The following is a 14,232-nucleotide window of genomic DNA, read 5'->3' as shown; positions in this document are numbered from 1 at the left end:
ACAGCAGTGTCTAAAATCTGGCATAACTGGGTAATGCAATAACGTGGCGTTCCCTGGGTAGTGCCCAGACTCCTTCAGCAGGTACTTTAGCTACACTGTTTGAACAAATTCTGTTTTGGGACTGGCTCTTCAGTGGGTGTAAACTGGCATAGCTCCATTGAAGTCTATGCAGCTATGCTGATTAACACCAACATAGGATGTGGCCTGTGCAATTTTTAAGCCATTTTTATTATTATTTTCCTTCTTGTCTACATGAATGTTTCCTTTTATAGTTTCCACTCTCAGTCACGAGAGGCACCTAATCTACTCTCCCACCCTTTCAAAGGGGGAGGGAGGGGAATCAAATACAAACTGACTGAAGTAATTCTGTCATTAACAAATGCAGAAAGGCATGTCAGATGGCAGAATGAGTCATAGTCGGTTATGTCTGATGCACTCAGAAACACTGATCTGGTGAGTTAAGCTGACATATACCATACCCAGCAACAGTGAAACAAGCGCAGGTGCTAGTTTGTTTAAAAACCAAACCACGGAACAGGTGCAGCTTTTCTTATTAATATAAATATTTAACCACAGGGGGAAAAACAAGAGACCTGTCAAACTAACATTAAAGTTGACTTAGATGGCAAGAAGATTCAGTAATATAGATTTAAGGCTGAAAATTCAGGTTGACACCTTCACTCAGCGGTTGTCTACGCAAATATTTAATGGACAGTAAATAGGGTGTAAATCTAACCCACACTAGCTGCACTGACTGATTGTCTGTGTGAACCCTGCTGACATGCACTAACACTTCCTTCGTGGATTTTGATCTAGCCATGTTTCAAAGTAAGGTAGATCAACGTGCACTAAGGAACTGCGTGCGTGGCAGCGGGGTCCATACAGACAGTAGCTTAACACCCCACTTTGCCACAAGCTAAATGTTCCCATCATCTTCTTACGTCTAATAATGATAGTGGATGCTAGTATTTAAGGTTGCAAAACAGTTTCTATTCCCATCCTTTTTGCACATGCTCACCTTCCTGAGTAGAGTGACCAGATGTCCCAATTTTATAGGGACAGTCCTGATTTTTGGGTCTTTTTCTTGTATAGGCTCCTATTACCCCCCACCCCTGTCCTGATTTTTCACACTTGCTGTCTGCTCATCCTATTCCCGAGTAAGGATTGGCAAGTGTCCCGGGGGTGCAGTTGCGATGGAGTGGGGAGGAGTGGGGAGGAGGTGGCAGCACCATGAACTAAGGTGTTGCTTATTTCCTCTCTCGCACCAGGTCAGCTCACTGGCTGGCACATTGAGTGGCATGGAGCAAAGACTCTGACCTCTGTCCAACCCACCCCATCCTGCCCAATTACACATACAGAGGGGTGGAGGAGCAGCCCCTGCTTTCACCATGCCCGTGCCAGTGCCATGATCATTGTGGGTCCCATGCGGCTGTGCATGGGCCTGGGGACTTCCTCTTACAGCCTGCATAGAACCAAGTCCCTACAGGCTTTCAAGCAAAAAAGCTGTGAGCCTGAGCCTTCTGTCACTGAAGTCAGAAGCAAACCAGGGGGTGAAGTCTGGCTCCATTGACATCAATGGCAAAACTCTTATTGACTTCAATGATCAGGATGGGTCAATGGGCAGGATTTCACTCTCTGACTTTAGTGGGAGCAAGATCAGGCCCTATACGGTCCACTCTGCAATGCTGCCCATCCCAGGAGCTCAAAAATCGTGAGTCAGGCTTCCAAAATCTTGAGGGATTTTTAAAAAATAAATCAATACAGGTTGGGTTCATTTTATTTGCCGTTTTGCTTCATGCTCCTGTAGGGCTCATGTTTTAAAGATTTTTGCTGCAACCCTGAAGGCTGGAAACTTTAATTTAAAAAAAAAATTAAAGCTGAGAATCTCCTATAATCACATGCCTCACTTCAGAAGCAAAGCTGTTAGGATACCAGTAAATACTTAAAAAGTATAGTACCTGGCATGCAGATGAAGCAGTCTAATCCCCAAATAAGGGTCCAATCTGAGTGCGCAGGGGAGGAGGGGAGAGGGTATGCGCGCAGTCAAGATTAGGCTCTCAAGAATGTAATTTGCCAGGGTGCCTAAAGTTAGTGTCCTAAATCCATCTTTAGGCTCCTAAATATGTGGCCTGATTTCCAGGGTTGCTGCCTACTGAACTCAACAGGATCACCCAGGATGTAAATCAGCACCTAATTTTGTCCTCAGGGACTACATAGTTCTAAAATATTCATGGATGTTGAGCTTTGATTTTTTAAATTTTTTTTTTTATTAAACCCTCCTGCATAGGCAGAGCTGGCCAGAATCAGCCTCCTTTGCATATTCTGCTTTCTGCTGCTTTCGGTTTTTTTATTTTTTAAACCTATTTTTGGATTATGGAACGAATGACCGAAACAAATAGCAGTTGGCGAACAGAAACTCCCTCATGGTTAACTCAAACTTATTTTTAAACCCGTGCTAAAGGTGGAGCTCAGCAGGCATCCAACAGCGATAGCATAAGAAAGTGCCATATAACATCTAGAGAGAAATGCTTTCTAGATATCTTGGTATACAGAAGAGACAGAAGAGCAACTTCTGCTTTTATAGTGCCAGTGTCCCAAGATGCATCTGTGTTCAATCCTGCCCCTCTTACAGTCAATGACAAAATTCCCATTGACTCGAATAGGTGCAGGATCCGGATCACAGTAAGATGTGCAGTGAGGGAAGAGAGCATGTGAGTAGTTATCTTGCCTAGGGCAGTAGATGTCCAAGACACATTCCACTCACAGACACTACATCTAGATCTCCCTGGCAGCAAGGGCTAGTGGGTACAGCCTAAAATGGGAGTGAAGAGATTTGACGGTGTTCTGTTCATGGCTCTATTATTCACTTGCTTTGCTGCGCCTCATTTTTGCCCTCTGTAAAGTGGAGGTGGGGGAATAATTTTTACCATCTCTTTTGTAAGATGCTCTGAGACCTGTGGATGAAATGAGGTTGAACACGTCACTTAGGCCTGGTCTACACTGGGGGGGATCGATCTAAGTTACACAACTTCAGCGAGTACTTAGATCGACTTACCGTGGTGTCTTCACTGCGGTGAGTCGACTGCTGCCGCTCCCCTGTCGACTCCGCCTGCGCCTCTCGCAGCGCTGGAGTACAGGAGTCGACGGGAGAGCGCTTGCAGGTCAATTTATCGCGTCTAGACTAGACACGATAAATCGACCCCCTCTGGATTGATCGCTGCCCGCTGATCCGGCGGATAGTGTAGACATACCCTAGGTCTCCTTGTGCCTCTGTTCTCTGTGGAATGGAGGTGCTGGAGAGGAGATGGACACTGTCGTCATAAAGTCACCCATTGAAATTACACCCGTCACTGAATTGATCATGGGATATACACCCCGTAACTGAGGTGCATTGGTATCCTGTGGGGGCGTCAGAAGGGAACAGGGGTTCCCCAGTCTGCCTATGCAGACATTAACAGGCAAAGAAAGGTACATCTCTTAGCTTGCCTAAGCAGAGAGGCAGTGCTCTGGAGCAGATAAAGCACCAGGCTGGATTCAGGAAACCTGAGTTCTATTTCCAGTTCTGTCACTTCAGCTCTGTTTATCCTTCATCTTGTCTATTGAGATTATAAACTCTCTGGCTCTTCCTATGTATCTGTACAGTGCCCAGTACAATGGGGCTCTGAGCCTGAATCCTCCAGCTGCTACTACCATACAAATAATAGTAGCCCGAACACGTGATTTTAAAGTCAGATTTCTCAGGACTAGAAGCAAGAGTGGTGTTCCACGGTCAATCTGGGAATCACTCCCGCCCCACACCCATTCCCAGCCCTCTGCGTAACTGCCTGTAAACATGTCACTGGTCTAGGAATGAACATGATCCATCCTGGCCCTAGCGCCAGCACAATTCGGTGCCCCTTTGGGATCCTTTGCTGTCCTACTGCTTGCTTGGCAGCACACCGAGTTAAAAGTGCTGCAATAATTCTACCCATCAGTAGCTATTTGAAAGAACCAAATCTTCACTTGAGCATCAAACCAATTGCAGCATCTGGTTTCAAAACCCCCAACCACATCTTACAGCAGTGTTAGAGAGCGAGCACTGTGGGCTGTTCTTTTAGGAAACCAATAGCGTTATCATTTGCACACACTCTTATAGGCAGATGACACTCCTCTAAACTCAAGTTCTTCAAAAGAAAGGAAGGCAGGATGAAGACCTCTTTGTTACTGTGGGGAGTCCTTGCAGTTTTCTTGGGGGCTGCTCTTGTGGCAGGTAGGTGTGAAATGAAATGAAGACCATTATAAATGATGCTTAAATATAAACTTGCATTTGGGTAGCTCGGCTGAACAGCCCCCTGTCATCAGCGATCTTAATAGGCAGGCAAGACAAGCCTCCCTCTGCTAGGTCCAGACCCAACACCCACTGAAATCAGTCTTCACTGGACTTGACTTGGGGCCTTTGTCTGTCTCTGCACCCAAAGAGTGGTGTTTTGAAAAATCCCTATTGCAATGCTAAGAGAGTGATCACTAGCTACTCAGTAATGCCTTAGTATTAGCTGTGTGGTTCTCAAACTTTTGTACTGGTGACCCTTTTCACACAGCAAGTCTCTGAGTGCAATTTCCCTTATAAATTAAACTTTTTAAAAAAAATATTTAACACTATTATAAATGCTGGAGGCAAGTGGGGTTTGAGGTGGAGGTTGACAGCTCATGACCCCCCCATGTAATGACCTCACAATCCCCTGAGGGTCCCGACCCCCAGTTTGAGAACCCCTCTTTTAATCAGAGGTTCTGCATCAGTGAGCTGAAAGTCCAGGTGTTTTCTCTTCCTCCTACCGGGGAAAACTCACAAGACTTTGCCTAGCTAGAATTAAAGGCTTCTAAACACTTCTGAGTGTATCAGGCTGTTACAACAGGGCATTCTGATCTCATTATAGTTTTACACCACGTAACTCTGCTGATTTAAACGGAGATATTCCTGGGTGACACTGGTCTAAGTGAGATAAGAATCTTGTCCATAGAGAATAGTAAAAATGGTTGACAGGTAGTACATATTGACGATTTTGATGTGACTTTTTTATACAATGGTACAATGTAACTTGAGTTACACCAGAGATATATTTGGGTCAAATTCTACTCTGTATTCTAATCTGCTGTTAATTGGAACAGTATACCCCCAGGGTCCATTACCTCCTGCATTTTCTCTAATCTTGATAACATTAAGGGCTACATTTTGCATTCATTTATAACGTCTTTAAAAGTATTGATTTCATAGAGATGTAGCTGAGTGCAGAATTTGGCTGCAGAAGTGTACAGGAATCAGTGACAGTGGTCGATTGTCAAATATGCACCAGGTCAACCGAGAGCTGAACTTGCTTCTTCTCATTGTAATTATTACAGCCTCTAATGTGTGTGCAACTCACAGTGAGATCTATGTGAGCTAAGTGCTTCTCTGGGAGCATAATTTGGCCCATTTGTTTTTAAACTAATCCATTTTGGGTCTAATTGTATTTATTCTTGCTTTAATACGGGAAACGGTTTAAAATTCACCAGCGCGTGAGCAGCCATTTTGCAGTTCTTTGCTTCTTTAATATGCTGCAGATGATTATTTATTGATTTTATTGAATGCCACATCTAAATATCATCTCATTTCACATGACAACCCAATGTGAAGAGAGACGTTTCTCATGAAAATCCATTTTACACTCAGCCATATGCAGAACAGATTTATCCAACCACCAGGCATTCATAAGCAGCTCTCCCAATGCCCTGTATAACCACTGCTAAACTTTGCTGTTCCTAAGGGGTCTTTGTTGCTCCCCCGGGACATGGAGACATTATTATAGAGCTGAAGAGCCGGGGAGGAGGGTGTCTTTTCACTTTTGTGATTTATAAGAGGTTTTACATTTTACAAAAATTATAGAGCAATTATTATTCAATATAATTACGTTCATTATTATTATAAGTGAAGCCAATGGAGTTACACCAGGGATGAATCTGGCCCATTATTTTTAGTGTACCGGAATAGTCTTTAGTGAACATTTAGGAAGACATGCTCTAATGATGCGGTCTGAATAATAGTTACAGCATTAGGGCCTGGCTAAGCCAGTGGGAGTCTACCGACTTCAATGGCCTTTGGATGAAACCCTTGGCGAGGGCAGTTACATACGCAATACAGAATACAGTTACAAAACAGCAGAGGGAGATGGAGAGGAAGAAGCAAAGCCTCTAGAGGTGAAATCTGAAGAGAGATCAAGAATCACTGAGGCAGAGACAAAGGAAGGCTCTATTCTTTCAAAGGAAAGGATTCTTAGTTAACGAGATTGTGGAGGGGGCAGAGAGCAGAGAAGGAAAAGGGCCGTGAAACCTGAATCATAGTTATATGTCAAATACGATTATGGAGTTCTGTATTTTGGGCCTTAGTAAGGGGATATGGAAGTACTATGGCATCAGAAGAGTACAGTGTAAACAGAATTATACTCTAGCTACATTATTTACCTTACGTTAGTGCCTACATGTCCTTAAGTAGGTTGGGGCTCCACTGCACTAGGTGCTCTCTCTCACTACAATACCTGCCCCAAAGAGCTTACTGCTTAAATAGACTGCACAGGGGTGGGGAGAGGAAACTGAGGCATATAGAGGTGAAGTGACTTTCTCAAGGTTACACAGCAGGTCAGTGGCAGAGCCAGGAACAGAACACAGGACTCCTGAGTCCCAGTGAAGTGCTCTATCTACTAGATAACCGTGCCTTTATTTCTAGTGAGGGATGGCCTTGCAGAAGCTTCAGTCAGGATTAAAAACAGCATCAGAGGGCAGTTAAGAATGGAAAGTCTTTGGAATGTGCAGGAATGGGAAACTCTGAATCCCGGGCAACTCTTAGCATCTGAAATCAGATGCTGCCTTTAAATTTGCACTCACAGACTGAGTACAATCCCCTGCACGTGCCACCCATAGAATTCGTCACTTGTGTAAGCCAGTGACCGTGCACAAAAATGTTCATGCAGGTGCACTCAAGTGCAAAAAATGGAGACCCCGCAGAAAGCCAGCTCTTTGGTAACTCAAAGAATGCAATTCTCCTGTATTCACAGGGCCACTTTGGGACTAGGGAACTTTTGAGTCCCATGAAAAAAGTAGGGGCTTAAGTGGAACCGAAGGGGTGTGTCTACACTGCAGCGGCTTCCCAGCTCAAACAGACAGAGGTGCTAGTTCTGCTCAAGCTAGCATGCTAAAAAGGAGCAGTGTGGCCAGGGGTGGCAGGGGCTAGCCGGCTGACTACCCACCTGCCCAGCCCCCGGATACATAGCGGGGTGGCCAGCCCAAGCTGCCAGCAGTGCTGCTGTGACCTCAAACTCTGCTATTTTTGAGCTAGCACATCTGAGGTCTGTCTGCTTCAGCTAGGAAGCACACTCTGTGAGGTGGGGGATTCCCAGAGTTGGGGGAGGGGTCCCAAGTCCTAGCCATGTGCCTCTGCACAGACAGCAACAAACCTCCCTCCTAGGAGGCTGGGAGTCAACCCCTGACACAAGCACCAGGTTAACACTACGTGTATCTAACCCAGGAGCAGACCCAGGTCAGGCTCCGTGGTAGGAGTTACACAGCTGCACCCCCACCTCTCCTCTGGGGTCAGTCAAACCTGTCCGCGCACTCTGGGGCTGACATGGATGGTGAGCTCAGACGGGTGTGTCTTGCCCTGTGGTCTCAGCTCTGCTAACTCCATGCTGCGTGTCAGGAAGAGTCCCCTTTGCCACACTGCAGCAGCTGGCAGCTCGCCTCCAAGCAGGTACTGCTCAGCTCTTTCTTTTCTCTCTCCACATCTCAGTCTGACTCTTATTCCCTATCCCACCCTCCTCTGTTCATTGGCTCAAACCCTCCCCAGCTGGTCCACAGTTAATGCTGGGTCCTTGGGTCCTTGTTTTTATAGTGGCTTTCCCTCCCGCCCAGCCAATCTTAATCTTTTCATTTTCCTGCCTGATCCCAAACTAGGAGTGGGAAAGGTTCCTGAGGCTGACTCTAACCAAGTGGCTCCAGCCCCAATGGCCAGAGTCCTCTTTCAAACCCAGTGAATGAATCACAGAATATCAGGGTTGGAGGGGACCTCAGCAGGTCATCTAGTCCAACCCCCTGCTCAAAGCAGGACCAATCCCCAGACCGATTTTTTGCCCCAGATTGAACTCACAACCCTGGGTTTAGCAGGCCAATGCTCAAACCACTGAGCTATCCCTCCCCCAATGCTCCAGAGGTGCCCAAATACAATCTGGGACCTAGCTAGTTATCTGCAGCTGTATTTCGCCAGTCTGCACAGGAGGTTTGCAGTTCTGGTGGGACATGCAAACCCGAGGGGTTTTATTGCACTGAAGTTGGTTTCTACCTTTGGAGAATTGGCCCTGAGTGTTGGAGGGTCAAGTCTATGGATCTGTTTCTGCTATGGGTGAATTTGGCTGTGTAAAGACAAAGTCACTACTTAGGAGCTATAAAAAATGCCCAAACTTTAGCTGAAGGGTTTCAGAATTGCCAGTGGGAACTCCCCACTGACCTCTGTGTTCTCCCTCTGCTTTGGAGGAGTAACTATGAAGTTAGGACTGGTTCTGACAGTGCTGCTGAAGCTGCCCTGCGTTGGACGGACCCCACCCCCCTGAGGAGAGGCTGGAATGCTGGTGGGATTGTTACTGCTCATGCTTCAGGCCGTTTTGGGATGGCAGAGCTCTGTGTTCGTGCTAACTCGATGTAGCATACAGAAGTAGGGTAGTGGTTTCCCTTTAAATAGCTTGTGAGCCCTCTTTTGGCCCTCGTGGTCTTCTGTTTCAGATGCCAGTATATATATATGAGGCTAGGCCTTCCTTGTTATTTATGTTTAGGATACACAGTTATTTGGACCATACTTGGTCCATTGTGGTTCCTTTGTATTCTGCATAAGGAGCAAAAGATAACCCTTGAGTTGCCTGGTGTGGAGCAGAACATCTTCCTTGGCTTAAGTTGAGGTATTGGCACAGGTACTGCACTCCTGTTCAACAAGAACCCTGCACCTTTTGTTTCTCAGACCCTCTCCAGTTATGCATAATTTGTGGCTTCATTCCCTATTGCCCCACCCTTTCAGACCCAGCTGTTTGAGTAAGTGATGGAAGGAGGCCACACTGACTTTGGGGCTGAGCAGTGGGGGATTCAGTTTTTCAGGAGGGCCTGTGATGACTGAGCAGATGTTAGAGGAGAACCACCTGGTACATTACTGAGCGGGTGATAAGACGTCTGAAAAATACAGTAAATCAATTCCAGGAACTGGCAAGAAGTTTCTTCTCTCTTGTTTTTCTCTCCTTTTAAAACCCATCCTGTGTTCCCAGGTTATGAGGATGAGGAGGCGGAAGAGCATGTCCTAGTTGATAACAAGTGTAAATGTGCGAGGGTGACCTCAAAGTTTGTCCCTTCGAAAGACAATCCCCAGGAAGAAGTCCTGGTGAGAAACATACGAGTCATGTAAGTGGCAAACAATGCTTGATTTGAAGCAGGTAAAGATGAGGTGACACAGCCCAGCAGGTTCCTTTTCTTTGTCTCACTTCAGCATATTAGTTATGGGACATGAGACGGTTTCTTTATGTCCTAGTTTTCATGTTATAGTGTAAGTAATTACGATTTCATTGACGCCCACCTAGTGCTCTAAGGGCCTGTAGCGTACAGTGCTGTAGACTAATGGAAAATGGCCCATGTCACACTACATGTTGCTGAATTCCAGCTGCATGGTGCTTCGTCCATCAGTCCAAAACGCAGCTCAGAAATGTTTCTGAAGGGTTGACAGTAGCTTTGTAAGATACAGTGAAGGAGACAAGAGTAGCTTTTCTCCTGTCCTGATAATTAGGGACACTGGCTGGCACAGAACATAGGACTGCCATTCCAGAGTGGACCCCTGCTCCAGCAAGTCTGAGATTTTGTCCCTGGGAGAAGCCAATGCCGAACTCCCATGATGCAATTAGCTAATTAATTGTCCGCTCACAGGGACTAATTCTGCATTCTTTATTCCCACTGAGTGAGGGATGTTTTGATTGAGTAAGGAGGGCAGCATTGGAGCCATGGGAGTTCAGGAAGAGCTCACTTCAAGAAAGTGAGCGAGTCAGTCACCCGCCCACCCACCTGAAAGTGAGCTAGTCTCATATGTCTTGTATCCCGGTTTCCACCAGCTCAAGAGAGGGCAGGAGGAACATCAGTGCCATGATGTCATTACTGAAAACATCATCTGTGGCAAGTGACACTTGTGGAACTTGTTCCATCACTCACTTATGGCCTAACACGGTGCAGTGTTTTGACACCCTCCAGTCTTTCCTTGGTGGTGTCTGGCAATGATGCAAGAAAGACCCTGTCGCTCTTGAGGGTATGCGAAGGCTCAGTGTAGGTATAACGCATATCCGTTCTACAGATCAAGTATCTGAAACTTCACGGGGAGTGGAAGGGGAAGAGATGAAAATATCTGAACACAGAATAAGATAAGAATTTGGATTCTGTGAATCAGAATAATCATGACACATTATGGAGCTTGCAGAATTCATTAGAGCAATTTGTGGTCACTTGATAGTCCTGTTCTTTTTTCCCCCCCTCTCTTAGAGTCCCCCTGCTGAGCAGAAAGAACATCTCTGATCCCACCTCACCAGTGAGAACCACCTTTGTCTACCGGCTGTCTGAGCTGTGAGTAATTTTCTTTACTGCATTAATTTCAGAACACTTTGCCCTTCCATCCCACTGTCCGAACATCCGTGAATTAACCCTCACCACATCCCATTAGACAGATATGGGAATTGAGGCAGAAGTTACGTGGCTCGTCCAACGTCTCAGGAATTCTGCTACAGAGCTTGGGAACAGAATCCCCAACCTCCACTCCAGTGACTTAACCACAAGCCTGTCCTTCCTATGGAGAGCAAATTCAGGATTAACCATGGTGAATTTAGATGTAGAAACTAAACAAATCCCTTCATCAAATGTCATTTTTTAAAATAGTGCCATGATGCACAGAGCACCAATACATTAAAATCCAATACCCATGTGAGATCATGGGGCAAAAGCAAGACCTTGACTTCTAGCATAGATAGCGATGAAGCTGGCAGGAATTTCACTTCTGCAAAGAGCCTGCTTATGCTGAGATTGAATCCAATGTGAGTGAGATTCAGCCTATGTAAATGTAAGATGTTGGGTCAAATTCTCTGCTGCTCTAACTCATGATTTTATCCTGAGTCTTGAAATATTTGATGTTTTAAGTAAAGTCCCAGCTCCTGGAGTCATGTGATCACAGGAGAATCCCAGAGTTCATTAAAGATGAAAGTGAGTTTCTAGCCCTCAGGGTTGCAGAGGAAAGCTTGAAAAAGTCACCCAAGTGCACACTCAAAAACCGGAAAGCAAATAAAAAGAACCCCACATTTACTGTTAACCAAACTCATCATTTTGGGGACCTGACATCATTTTTGAAGGTTTTGGGGCTGGCCTTGGTGCCAGAGAATTGGGCCATTTGCTCCTAAATCAGGATAGGGCCTGGCTGCTCCAGAGCCTAAAGAGACAGTAAAGCCCGACTGACACGTGACTGTCAAAGTAGCAATGAGGACTTGAGCCCTCTCCCACGTGGTGGCCTCTTTCAGTGACTACTGCCTAACCTGTGTTCCATCCTATCTGTCTTCCAGCTGCAAAAAATGTGATCCCACAGAAGTGGAGCTTGGGGACCGGGTAATTACTGCTGAGCAGAGCAACAACTGCAGCAGTTCCGATACCTGCTACACCTATGACAGGAACAAATGCTACACCACAACCTTCCCGTTTTTCTACGGCGGGAAGATCAACACCGTCCAAGCAGCTCTGACTCCAGAATCCTGCTACGCTGATTAGATTAAACCACTGCTGTTAGAGTGCCTTGTTATACGGTCATCTGCCCCCACAGACCAAAACACATTTATATTAGCCTGGTAAGAAAGACAGCGTCTGAAATATCAGCTCCTCACAGTTAACGTGTTAGCTACATGAAAAGTAATGCCTTCCTTCTATAGCACACGGTGGTAATAAATATAACTGAATAATTAAGCCAATTATGCATGATGGGCAAAATCCTATACTGTGAGGCAGATCCTCAGGTGGTATAAATCAATGTAACTGCCTTGAAATCAAGGGAGCTACATTAACTTACACCAGCAGGGGATCTGGCTTGGACAGTCTTCATTCAGTCCTGCCTCAGAAGAGGTTCTCATTAAAGTCGGTGGGAGTTTTCCCCTAGTAACCTTTTAGCCCAGAGAGATAACGCTCCTGCACATAAAATACCAGTGTGCCATTTGAAATGGCTCTTTTGGAAAACCCTACTTAAATGATCTAAAAATAATCTTTTGCACAAACTTTAAGTAACACAAGACCATACTGTTACACTCCCACCTGCAAGCATAATAGAAATCAGTGCCATTATTGAGAAGGAGGTCATTCAGGATGGGGCTTTCAAAGAGGCCTATGGATTTGGAAACCCAGTTTCTATTCATTTTTAATGGGCATCCTAATCCCTTATGCGGCTTTGAAAATCACATTCTCAGTGTATCCCTGCATATTTAGAGAAGACTGAGGACGCTGCTGTTCTTGAGTATTTTTAAATGGTGCCAAAATACCATGTGTTACGGGAATGGTAAATTATTCTTTCCCGGGATATTCGAGACTGAGCTACTTACCAATGATATTTCACTGCTCTGTGTTTCCATACTGACAATTATTAATGCTTTCTCCAATTCATCCAACACCGGGGAGAACAAATTATTTCTTTCAGTTTAAATAAATAAATGGTCTAGGTCCTCGTTCTGCATTCAGAGGTGCATTGGTGGCCTTTGGGCTTGCACGATCTGATTGCAAGAATGGGGCCCTAGAGGGCTTCCTTCCAGTCTTCTACACCAGATTCCTCTCTCTTGTTTGTAGAAGGAATTCTCACCCATCAAGGAGGCTGATATTGCATTGCACGGTTCATCACATTTGAGTGCATCATACCTTGTGTTCTCACTAAGCAGTCACGTATGCAAGTCCATAAACTGTGTGCAGCATTACCCCTGGGAAGGCTGATACATTCCTCCCTGTTATAAAAATTGGTTGCACATCCCTAGGCTATTCTGAGAAACCCTGGCATATTTCATGTTGCAACCAAATAGAGCAAGAGCCATGTACCCATGATTTCAGCTTTGTTAGCAAGCTTGAAGTAATTAAATAGATTTTTCTGCAACTATCTGTGTGTGAAATTTAAATGGCATTCAAAGGAAGTCTGGTCTGTATTGGTTTTCCTCCAATCTTCAAGGTGAAGAAGAATTTGCACTAAATAACTGACTATAGTTAGGGTTCTAACTATAGCTGGTGCTGCTGCCCCCCCCCCCCCCCCCCCCGCCCCACCACCAGTGCCAAGATTTAGTCAGGGGTATTTATAGTATAAGTCATGGACAGGTCACGCCCGTGAATTTTTGTTTATTGCCATGACCTGTCCATGACTTATACTAAAAATACCCATCGTAGCTTTAATTATAGTTACAGGCAAACCCATTCTGACATATTGATTAGATGCTTATACTTTTATCAAGGAATTTCAATGATGCAATGAAGCGCCATTGCTTTATCCTATCAAGATCCATCCTACATGTTCAAAGTGCTTGACACATTGCATGAACGGGCCGCTGTGAGCCAGTTTAGACCCTAATCCTGCAGTTCATGTACCTGCATGTTGTAAATTGCAGGATCTTACTGTGTGGCTGGCATATTAGGTCTGTACAGCATGAGTGCCTTCAAATAGAAACCAAAACAGTGCTTGTCATCAGGGCTGCCAATTCAAATCCAAAACATCTTCCCTACCGACAAGACAACAACCTTTATAGCGCCCACATTTGATCAACAAAATGAGGCCACAGAAGATTAAAATACCCTTTTGAGCCAATTTATATCACAGCCTGACATTAAATGGCTGTCACTGGGCCACTTCCTCCCCTCAGGGTGTACCTGGAGGTGTGGGTGTTGACCGTTTCTCCAGGGTAGATGGCCAGTGGCAGACCCAGTGACGCCTCGGTCGGCTGGCAGCTCTGGCCAGCCCTCAGCTCGGCAGGGCTCCTCTTCAGTCTCCAGCCTCAGGAGTGGGCAGGAGGTGTCTGTCTCCTCCAGCAGCTGCCACCCAACTGAGGTCTAGGACCTGCCCTTTATACTTCCAGTGGAAGGGGTGGGCACAGCCTGGCTCCGCCCACCTGGGCTCAGAGAGTGGTCCCTCCCCCTCAGGGGGATTCAAGTGGA

The 14,232-nt window shown here is 45.6% G+C and overlaps 1 protein-coding gene across 1 annotated transcript; it reads left to right on the top strand.

Annotated features, from left to right (window-relative positions):
- The first annotated feature begins 4,094 nt into the window (after positions 1 to 4,094).
- On the top strand, positions 4,095 to 13,189 carry JCHAIN (joining chain of multimeric IgA and IgM). The gene is made up of 4 exons (XM_054029588.1): positions 4,095 to 4,249; positions 9,312 to 9,444; positions 10,564 to 10,644; positions 11,628 to 13,189. The coding sequence occupies exons 1-4, from the start codon at positions 4,186 to 4,188 to the stop codon at positions 11,827 to 11,829; spliced, it is 480 nt and encodes a 159-aa protein (XP_053885563.1). The 5' UTR covers positions 4,095 to 4,185; the 3' UTR covers positions 11,830 to 13,189.
- Positions 13,190 to 14,232: the final 1,043 nt, after the last annotated feature.

This window comes from Malaclemys terrapin, chromosome 5 (assembly GCF_027887155.1).
Source record: "Malaclemys terrapin pileata isolate rMalTer1 chromosome 5, rMalTer1.hap1, whole genome shotgun sequence".
NCBI lineage: Eukaryota > Metazoa > Chordata > Testudines > Emydidae > Malaclemys > Malaclemys terrapin.
Note: the sequence above shows the minus strand (reverse complement) of the source record. Positions and strands in the feature narration are given on the sequence as shown.

Excerpts from the sequence above, each read along its gene's own strand:
- JCHAIN (XM_054029588.1), top strand. The coding sequence starts at position 4,186 with ATGAAGACCTCTTTGTTACTGTGGGGAGTCCTTGCAGTTTTCTTGGGG. Across the intron at positions 4,250-9,311 it reads GGGGGCTGCTCTTGTGGCAG|GTTATGAGGATGAGGAGGCG; the intron begins GTAGGTGTGAAA and ends CTGTGTTCCCAG. Across the intron at positions 9,445-10,563 it reads GTGAGAAACATACGAGTCAT|AGTCCCCCTGCTGAGCAGAA; the intron begins GTAAGTGGCAAA and ends CCCCTCTCTTAG.